At 54.5% G+C, this 10,777-nt stretch overlaps 1 protein-coding gene across 5 annotated transcripts in view; it reads left to right on the plus strand.

The window, feature by feature from the left end:
* tnrc18 (trinucleotide repeat containing 18) overlaps positions 1–10,466 on the plus strand; it is a 168,694-nt gene extending 158,228 nt beyond the window's left edge. For all 5 annotated transcript variants that reach the window (XM_078417645.1, XM_078417649.1, XM_078417648.1 and 2 more), the window contains exons 25-27: positions 1,374–2,533; positions 4,052–4,288; positions 5,462–10,466. In XM_078417645.1, coding sequence (XP_078273771.1) covers positions 1,374–2,533; positions 4,052–4,288; positions 5,462–5,668 — 1,604 coding nt within the window. In that variant the 3' untranslated portion in view covers positions 5,669–10,466. The remainder of the gene's footprint in view (positions 1–1,373; positions 2,534–4,051; positions 4,289–5,461) is intronic.
* The last annotated feature ends 311 nt before the right edge of the window (positions 10,467–10,777 follow it).

Consider the following 10,777-nt stretch of genomic DNA (forward strand, 5'->3'; position numbering starts at 1 on the left):
CATTGGCTATATTTAAGAGGGAGTTAGATGTGGCCCTTGTGGCTAAAGGGATCAGGGGGTATGGAGAGAAGGCAGGTACGGGATGCTGAGTTTGATGATCAGCCATGATCACATTGAATGGCGGTGCAGGCTCGAAGGGCCGAATGGCCTACTCCTGCACCTATTTTCTATGTTTCTATGTAATGTGTATTGACGATGGAACTGTGACATGCTTACTTGCAGCAGCTTTTCTCCAGGGAGCACTAGCTCTACCAAACAACCAGCCTCCTGTGGTTCTGGTATCTTATTTCATTCATCACATGTTTAAATGACAATGTTTCATTCGTAACTGTCCGCTGCGTGTTGTGCCGTTACTTGTGAGCGGAGCACCAAGGCACATTCCTTGTGTGTGCACATGCTTGGCTGATGACATTTATTCAGTTCAATTCAATTCAAAACTGGCCCGATCAGTCAACTCATAGATAATATATAATAAACGTAATAAATCAATAACCGCGGTGCCAGCGGAAATAAAACCCAAACTCCACGGGTGCTACCAAACACAGTCCATCGCAGTTCGTGGTTGAGGTTAATGCTGTTTGAGTTCTAGTCTCACAGATGCAGTTTTACAGATACAGACTCTTCTTCGGCCCAGCAAGTCCTCACCGACCATCGATCGGGCCTTCACTCTAGTTCTACGTTATCCCACTTTCGGCATCCACTCCCTGCGCACTTTAACAGGGGCTACGTACACCTCCAATCCCGCAGGCCGTTGGGATGTGGGGAGGAAACCAGAGGACCCACAGAGGGGGGCGTGCAAACTCCACAGGGACAGCGGGTGGGGTCAGGGTGGTGCCCGTGTCTCTGGCGCCGTGAGGCGGCCTCAGCTCTACCTCAGCTGCGCCACCGTGCCGGTCGGTGTTCACAGTAACAAAGAGTTGATGGAAAGAAGCTGTTGTTGAATCCGGCGCCCACTGTCTTAGGACCACTGTATCGGGGGAAAAAAGAATGCGAGGAATAGATCGACACAGAGTCTCTTACCCAGAGCAGGGGGGATCGAGAAGCAGAGGACATAGGTTCAAGGTGAGGGGGCGAAAGATTTAATTGAAACCTTTTTTCACAAAGAGGGTGGTGGGTGTATGGAACGAGCTGCCAGAGGAGGTAGTTGAGGCGGGGACTATCGCAGAGACTATGTTTAAGAAACATTTACACAGGTACATGGATAGGACAGGTTTAGAGGGGTATGGGGCAAACGCAGGCAGGTGGGATGAGTGTAGATGGGGCATGTTGGTCGGTGTGGGCAAGTCGGGCCGAAGGGCCTGTGCCCATCCCGGAAGAAAGTAAATTGCAATAATTGAGATTATGTTTCCCCCCTCTGCTTGTATTCCCTTCAGGGACAGACTGTGCAGCGGAGCAGGCTGACGTTCCTGGCCTGGCAGAGGGACAGAGCGGAGCACAGGGTCCAAGCACGCAAGGCAGCAGGCCCGTGAGGGGGGGCCTGCAGAAGGGGAGTGCGGCGGGGGCTTCAAGCTGGGCCATGAGGGAGAAGAAGCGGAAAGTGGCCAAAGGGAAGGTGAACCGGATGCCCGACGCGCAGCAACCTCCCGCCTTCCCCATCCCGCTGGGAACGGAGACGTACGGAGATGTGGCTGCTCCCCCGGCCAACCCCGAGACCACCGCTGCCCGAGGGAAGACCAAGAAGGGCAGGAAGGCGGAAGAGGAGCCCGCCGACTTTGGGAAGGGGCCGAGGAAGCCGCTGGAGTCGGAGGTCCTCGTCAAGCTCGACCACGAAGGGGTGATGTCCCCCAAGACCAAGAAGACCAAAGCCATGATGATGGAAGAGCAGAAGGTGGAGGCCCACGCCCTGCCCTACCCAGCGGTGGTGGTGGTGGTGGCAGGCAGCGAGGCCAAGCAGAAACCCTCCAGGACTAAAGCGGCCAAGAAGGAGCCCATCATGGGGGTGGCCTACGCTGGGGGGCCACTGAGCGGCGGCCCGGACGCCATGACCAAGCTGAAGAGCAAGGAGAAGGAGAAGGAGGAGAGTGGTGGGAGCAGTAGCAGTAGCAGCAGCAGCCCGGAGTCTGATGCGGAGGACAAGGGGGGCAAAGATGGAGGGCAGGCTCGGGCGAGCAGCAGCAGCGCGGCCAGCTCGCGGGCATCGTCGCCCGCGTCCACCTCCTCCTCGTCCTCCTCCTCCTCCTCCTCCTCCTCCTCCTCGTCCAGCTCCTCCTCCTCCGCCTCCTCCACCACCACCGACGAGGACTCCTCCTGCAGCTCGGACGAGGAGCCGGGGGTCTACCGGCCCAGCGTGGGCGCGGTGCAGCCGAAGCCCCCCGACCCGCGGCCCCAGTGCCCGGCGCTGCCCGCGGCCCAGCAGCGCAAGAAGCAGGCGGGCAACGACACGGGCAAGGCCAAGAAGCGGGAGGCCGTGCACCTGCCCACCACCAAGGAGCTGGCCAAGCGCCAACGCCTTCCCTCCGTGGAGAACCGTCCCAAGATCGCCGCCTTCCTGCCCGCACGCCAACTCTGGAAGTGGTTCGGCAAACCCACGCAAGTAAATACTCTTCAACAACCTATTTACTATCTGTGACCTCACTGAACGATGCGATACGATAGAACTTTATTTATCCCAGGAGGAAAACGTTTTAGTTTGGTTCAGAGACACAGCGCGGAAACAGGCCCTTCGGCCCACCGGGTCCGTGCTGCCCAGCGATCCCCGCACATTAACACCATCCTACACCCACTAGGGACAATTCATACATTTGCCAAGCCAATCAACCTACGATCAAAAGTTGTCAAAGTGTTCGGTTTAGGCTTAGCTTAGTTTTGGAGACGTGGCTTGGTAACAGGCCCTTCGGCCCACCGTGTCCACAGCGACCCTCGTTCAATGTCCTCCCACTTTCTCATCCACTCCCAGCCCCTGGTTGAAGGGGGCCAATTCACCCGCAAATCGTCGGGATGTGGGAGAGTAAATCGGAGCACTCGGGGGGGAGAAGCCCGCCCAGTCACGGGGAGAGCGTGCAAACTCCACACAGCCAGCACCCAAGGTCGGGTTCGAACCAGGGTCTCTGGCGCGCTGTGAGGCAGCCGCTCCACCAGCTGCTTATTGAACAGGGTCTTGATCAATCGTGCTGGCCGTCCTGTTCAGAGTTGGCCATGTTGCCATGGTGACCCGTTAAGTGACGGAGCGTGTTTGATTGGCGAGGCTGCCTGATAATTACTGATCGTCGACCAAACTGTCTGCAAGGCAGTGTCCATTTTCACAAGCAAACTGCGTTTAATTGCATATTTCGCCAGGGCAGCTTACACCCCAGCGGTATGAACATTGACTTCTCTAACTTCCAGTAACCTTTGCTTTCCCTCTCTCTCCCCCCCCCCCCCCTCCCCTTCCCAGTTCTCCCACCAGTCTGACTGTGTCCCCCTGATTAAATGTTATCTCTGTATACTTCTCCTAACTAACAATGATCTATTCTACATCACCCTCGAACCGCATCCCTTTTGATGTCTCGTTTTCACACCTTACCCTTCCTTATCTCCGTGTCTCCCTCTCTCGGCTCTGACTCTCGGTCTGAAGAAGGGTCTCGACCCGAAACGCCACCCAATCCATTCCTTCTCTCCAGAGACGCTGCCTGTCCCGCTGAGTTACTCCAGCGTTTTGTGTCTTGTCTTCGGTGTCAACCAGCGTCTGCAGTTCCCTTCCTGCAGGTGGACAGTTGACGTTTCTGGCCGGGACACTTCTTCAGAACCTGAATCTGTAACGTCATCTCTCAATTTAGTTTAGCTTAGACATACAGCACGGAAAAAGGCCCTGTGGCAGCTGAGGAAGGGTCTCGACCCGAAACGTCCCCTACTCCATTTCCTCCAGAGATGCTGCCTGACCCGCCGAGTTACTCCAGCACTCTGTGCCTTTACTTTGTGAAAAACAAAAAGCGTTGGCGTTTCCTCGTCTGCAGGTGACGCGTGCCTTTTGCGTTCGTGCCTCGGCGGCCTGCGATTGAATGGCGAGGTGGCGCTTCGTGCCGTTCCACAGTGGGTGGCGGGCAACGACTAAACATTGTTCCTCTCTGTGCAGAGGCGGGGGATGAAGGGGAAAGCCAAGAAGCTCTTCTACAAGGCCATCGTCCGAGGCAAGGAGGTGATCCGCCTGGGAGACTGTGCTGTCTTCCTGTCGGCCGGCCGCCCCAACCTGCCCTACATCGGCCGCATCCAGAGCATGTGGGAGTCCTGGGGCAACAACATGGTGGTCAGGGTCAAGTGGTTCTACCACCCAGAGGAGACCAACCTGGTCAAAAACCTCAACGATGGGAAGGTGAGTCTGTGGACAACCCCTGTGGCCCGGCCCACCGTCCCACCCACATCCACCCACACCCCACCGTCACCCCACCCACACCCACAACCACCCACACTCTCACCCATGTCCCACCCACGTCCCACCCACACCCCACCGTCCCACCCACATCCACCCACACCCCCACCGTCACCCCACCCACATCCACCCACACCCCACCGTCACCCCACCCACATCCATCCACACCCCCACCCACACCCCACCCACATCCACCCACACCCCACCGTCACCCCACCCACACCCCACCCACATCCACCCACACCCCACCCACACCCACAACCACCCACACTCTCACCCATGTCCCACCCACACCCCACCCGCACCCCCACCCCACCCGCACCCCCACCCCACCCACACCCCACCCACAGTCCCACCAACAGTCCCACCAACAGTCCCACCCACCTCCCACCATCTCGCGTCCCACCATCTTACCTCCCACCCACACTTAACTCCCACCCACACTCCCACCCACACTTACCTCCCACTCACACTCCCACCCACACTTACCTCCCACTCACACTCCCACCCACACTCCCACCCACACTTCCACCCACACTCCCACCCACACATCCACCCACACTCCCACCCACACATCCACCCACACTCCCACCCACATCCACCCACACTCCCACCCACACTCCCACCCACATCCACCCACACTCCCACCCACATCCACCCACACTCCCACCCACAGTCCCACACACACCCACCCACATCCACACCCACATCCACCCACACCCCACCCATCATTTCACACCCCACCCTCACCCCACCCACCCACACCCCCACCATCTCACGTCCCACCACCGTCCCACCCACACTTACCTCCCAGACATCACCAGTTGTACCACTGTCCAAGCGAAAGTACAGCTTTTGGCGACATTTTCACCGTCCAAGTTGCGTTCTGAGCAGCGAGCCGAGCCCACGCCGATCATGGATAACCCGTTCACACCGGTTCCGTGTGATCACATGTCCCCACACACTAAGGGCAATTTGCAGAGGCCAGTGAACCTGCCATTGCAGGGCCTGTCCAACGTGAACTCTACAGGTACCAGGGGCTAACATGGCCACGTTTGTCTCACCTTCTTCCCCCTTTCTCTCTCTCTCTCTCTCTCTCTCGCCCCCCTCCATCAGTGCGCCCTGTACCAGTCGTCACACATCGATGAGAATGACGTGCAGACCATCTCACACAAGTGCCAGGTGGTCAACATGGAGCAGTACGAGCAGATGGTGAAGACCAAGAAGTACCAGGACAGCGAAGACTTGTACCACCTGGCGGGCACGTACGAGCCCACCACGGGCATGATCTTCAACACGGACGGCGTGCCCATCATCTGCTAGGGCCGCGGTGCCAACCGCCGGGACAACAGTCCGAGACATGGAGAGGAGCGAGCGAGCGAGCGAGCGAGCGGGCGGAGAACCACGCCGGGAAGATGATGACCTTCCCAACCCCTGGCCCACAGGCCTCTGCTTCTCGGGAGCAGGGCCGGCGAAGCCAAGCCAGGCGGCCGGCGCCCGGAAGCTCGGAGACGGTTAGCCGATCTACAATCACAACCCACTGGCAGGAGGAGGAGAGCGCGTTTCATGCACTTATAGTACGGACGGGCGGGACACGTGGCCTTTGGCTGTGAGGCTGGGCGTTCTCCCCACTGCCCCTGTGCAACCGATCGTCGGCTCGGATTCCAACTGTACGCTGGACTCCGGTTCCCATTCAGGGTGGAGACGGGTCGCTCCAGGCACAGAGCATGTCGAGAACAGAGAGAGAGAGAGTCGAGACCTTCACAAGAGACAGTATATTCCTGTATTTTTGTACGGTGGAGATGGCTTCCCTCTGTAGCCCAGCCTTGTTGACTTGGGACTGGGGGGGGGGAGTGGGGTGGGGTGGGGGGGGGGGGGGGGGGAAGAACTTTTATGTACAGTTTTCAAAACGGTCTATTCATGTCGTGTATCAAGTGTCCAAGTTGAAGTCTTTTCTGAGCAGCCGTGAAGCAAGACCCGGTCGTGGAGATCGCGAGGGAATCGAGCTCCGCGTGTGGCTGCCGAGACGGACGAACTCGAGGGGGCGGACTGGTGTAAATTCACAGTGAATCGTGAGCAGTCTTTCGACCCGGGGTGGCGACAGTGTTGTTGGAGAGCACTTATTCACTGCCGAATGAATGCCTTCTATGGAGAGCAGATTGCTGACAATCGAGTAAGGAGGGGGAGATTTCCGCGTTGTTTTTAGTGTACATAGATAGTTGTATGTGTTGTACAGTTGATCACAGCTAACCTTAGCGTGCCACTTGCAGGGGACAGCAGCAGGCCGACTGCAGTGATCCGTGTAAGGCCTCTCACGCAGAGAAAATGTCAACCACTCGCACTCGAATCCAGGTCCGAGGAACGACAGTAACATTGCCTCGTTGTCACCTTCTCCCCCCCCCCCCCCACCCCACCCCCCCCCCCCCCACCCCACCCCTCCCCACCCCTCCCCGCTAACAATGACCTATTCTAAAGACAGACCCAGAAAGCTGGAGTAACTCAGCAGGTCCCCCCGGCAGCATCTCTGGAGAGGAGGGATGGGTTGACGTTTCGGGTCGAGACCCTTCCACAGACTGGTCTGTCACCAGCATCTGCAGTCACTTCCCGCGCGATGATCTATTCTACATTTTCCTTCGTCTTCGTCCCCTCTCATTTTCACACCTCTCTTACCCGTCTGGTGTCTCTCTCTCTCTCTCTCTCTCTCTCTCTCTCTCTCGTCTTCCCCTCTCCAACCTGCCCCCTCGGTGCGAAGGTCTCGACCCATTCCTTCCCTCCAGAGACGCTGCCCTTCCTGCCCGCTGAGTTACTCCAGCGTTCCACGTCGGTATCGGCAGCGCACGCTCTTGGTTGTGATGGAGCACGGTGTGCATCGGTAATGTGTTTGCCACCAAACACTGGGCTGCTGAACAGGCCCAGTAGAACAGCTGTCAACGTTAAAGCCCGACTCCGTGTAAGATTCACCAGCTCTCCCCCCACTTGAAGATCATTTAGCCTCGACCCATTGCTAATTATTTCCTCAAAATACATACCTCTAAAATTAAATATTATTGGCACTTGTGTCAAATAACATCAGCAAACGTTGCCTGCACCAAACATTTGCCCATTGAACAAATGTGTCCATTTGCGATGAAAATCCATTCAAGTTTCAGCATAGAATTATTTGATTTCTCTGGCTCCTCGGGACATTAAAAGCGTTGATTTTTAGTGGAATTCAAAGCGAAGATTGTTTCAGCAAATAAAACATTTTCCAGGACTGGTTTTAACCCGTTGTTTAAAACAAATCAAAAATCATTTCACCTTTTAATTTTTAACCCATTGTATTCTTCAATTCCTCACGAAATGCACTGCTCTTTGAAGTGAACATTCAGTTGTGAGGCAGAAGCAAAGTTCTGCAGATGCCGGTTAATACACAAAAGGACACAAATAGCTGGAGGGACCCAGCGGGTCAGGCAGCATCTCTGGAGAACAGGTGATCACTTGGGTTGGGATCCTTCTTCAGACTAGTCTCGGGAGTCTTCAGATTTCTTCCCCCACATCCCCTACAATCAGGGTCCCGATCTGAAACGTCACCTCTCCACGTTCTCCAGAGATGCTGCCTGACCCAAGATGCTGGAGCAACTCAACCGGACAGCCAGCATCTCTGGAGAAAAGGAATGGGTGACGTTACGGGTCTGAAGAAGGGTCTCATCCCGAATTGTCACCGAATTGGGTGACGTTTCGGGTCGAGACCCTTCTTCAGACCCGTAACGACACCCATTCCTTCTCTTCCAGAGACGCTGCCTGTCCCGTTGAGTTACTCCAGCACTTTGTGTCTATCTTCGGTGTAAACCCGGCATCTGCAGTTCCTCTCCTACACATGCCACCTGACCCTCTCGAGTGGCTCCAGCGCTGTGCGTCATCTGTCTGCAATGCTGCCTTGTACCACCAAAGTCTGGCCGTGATGTTCAATTAATGTGCAAAATTGTTCAAAATGCCAATGGCTGGAGGCGGCACACTGGCATTGCGTTTGCCTGAGCCTCTGAACGTCCCACCTGTTGAAGTGGACCCAGGCCGTGTCGTGGGTCTTGTTTCAAGAGGAGTTTTCAATTGCCAGTGTTTAAGGCAGACAGCATTCATAGAATATAGTGTGCGCCTGTCACTATAACGACCAGCTTACACCGCGAGTTCGTCATCATGCTTAACTGCGTTTTAATTAACCTCCCGATTTCCCCTGAAGCCGCAATTACTATTTTAATTAAACGCTGTTAGGTTGATATTCAGTGCAGCGGGCTGGTTTCAAATCCCTCGTCCCTGTGTCCGTGTCTGTGAGTTCATCGGCGGTCTGCATTCCAAGTGGGACCGTGCGGGTTGAAACGCACACACGGACAAATCAAAGACTCTGAGAAAGTTTTTAATTTTTTTTCAAACCGGGGGAAATAATTAATAATAAATCTATTCAGACACAAGTAACAATGGAGGAAATGCAATGGGCATTAGGCATCACCAAGTCTAAAGTAGATGCAGGCGTGTAAAAGACAGCAGGAACAATGCCTCCCGTGTTAAACTCATGCCCCGGTATTTAATTAAAGTCTCCACTGGCCTTTAGACGACTGGTTTGTGAGGATTGTTTCACTGGGATTTAGAAGGATGAGAGGGGGTCTTATAGAAACACTTAAAATTCTTAAGGGATTGGACAGGCTAGACGCAGGAAAAACGTTCCCGATGTTGGGGGGAGACCCGAACCGGGGATCACACAGTTTAAGAATATGGGGTAGGCCATTTAGGACCGAGATGAGGAAAAACCTTTACACCCAGAGAGTTGTGAATCTGTGGAATTCTCTGCCACAGAAGGCAGTGGAGGCCAATTCACTGGATGTGTTCGAGAAAGAGTTAGATGTAGCTTTTGGGGCTAATGGAATCAAGGGATATGGGGTGAAGGCAGGAATTCTGGATGATCAGCCATGATCGTATTGAATGGCGGTGCTGGCTCGAAGGGCCGAATGGCCTACTCCTGCACCTATTTTCCATGTTCCTCTGTTTCGAGGCATACACAACATATGCTGGTAATGCCTCGTCATTTTTGATTGAAGCTCTGATATCATGGTATCATAATCTGATATCATGGAAATCACTTTTTGTTTCCAAAAAAATGATCCAAAAATACCAAGGGTAACCAATGTTCCGTGTTCCAATCTGCCCCGCGGCATCACGGTTTCAAGGACCACTTTGCAAAAGCCTTGCACCCTTGCTTTCTGTTTTGATCTGTCCTTTTCACACCTGACAAGCCCTTTGTACCATTCCATATCTCTAGTCCCCCCCCCGACTCTCGGTCTGAAGAAGGGCCTCGACCCGAAACGTCACCTGTTCCTTCTCTCTCAGAGATGCTGCCTGTCCCGCTGAGTTACTCTGGCATTTTGTGTCTACCAATTATTGAATGACCATTTTTTTTAAAAAGTCCATCCTGTCTTCTAAGCCTTCAGGTCCACTAGGCCTGCAAACGGCAACCAGTCTGTGGGTTATTGGCGTTTTGGGGCAAGTTTCACAAGATAAACGACTACAGACGGGGAGTACTGAAGTGGGTGAGCATCACTTTAGGACTGAAGGTGACAATACTCCACCGAAACGGTTAATTAACGGAGTTTAGTTTAGAGTTACGGCTCTTTGGCCCACCATCGATCGCCCGTTCACGCAGTGCTATGCGATCCCACGTTTTAGACTTTTAGAGACACAGATTTAGCGAAATGTCTCGTGGAAACAGGCCCTTCGGCTCGCCGCGTCCGCACTGACCAACGATGACCCCGTACAACAGCACTATCCTACCCACTAGCGACAATTTACGGAGGGCCAATTAACCTGCAAACTCGCACGTCTTTGGGATGTGGGAAGTCACGGGGAGAGCATGCAAACTCCGCACAGACAGCGCGCCTGAGGTCAGAATCTAACCCGGGTCTCGGGCGCTGTGAGGTAATGCCACCCCCCCCCCCCTCCCCCCCCCACAACAGATTTGCCAGGGGGACTTCTCAACGGGAGAAGTAGCTAATTTTGTATGAAAGAACTGCAGATGCTGGTTTAAAGCGAAGGTACACACAAAATGTTGGAGTAACTCAGCGGGTCAGGCAGCATCTCTGGAGAGAAAGTATGAGTGACTTCGGTCTCGACCCGAAACGTCCCTCATTCCTTCTCTCCAGAGATGCTGCCTGACCCGCTGAGTTACTCCAGCATTTTGTGCCTATCGTAGCTGATTGGCATTAATGGACACAAACTGCCTTCAGCTGAATTCCGAGCCTATTGGTACATGCACACCGACCGACTTTGCAATCAACGTGTTGTTCTAACACAACACAAGCGCCAATGGCCGCCAGTAATTCCTGGCCTTACCTGGGGTGGTCTACTTCCAAGTAAAACTGTTTTAAACGATGACACTTTAAAGCCCTCCAGTAATCAGTTGCTGCA

Source organism: Rhinoraja longicauda, chromosome 21 (assembly GCF_053455715.1).
Source record: "Rhinoraja longicauda isolate Sanriku21f chromosome 21, sRhiLon1.1, whole genome shotgun sequence".
In the NCBI taxonomy this organism is placed as follows: domain Eukaryota; kingdom Metazoa; phylum Chordata; class Chondrichthyes; order Rajiformes; family Arhynchobatidae; genus Rhinoraja; species Rhinoraja longicauda.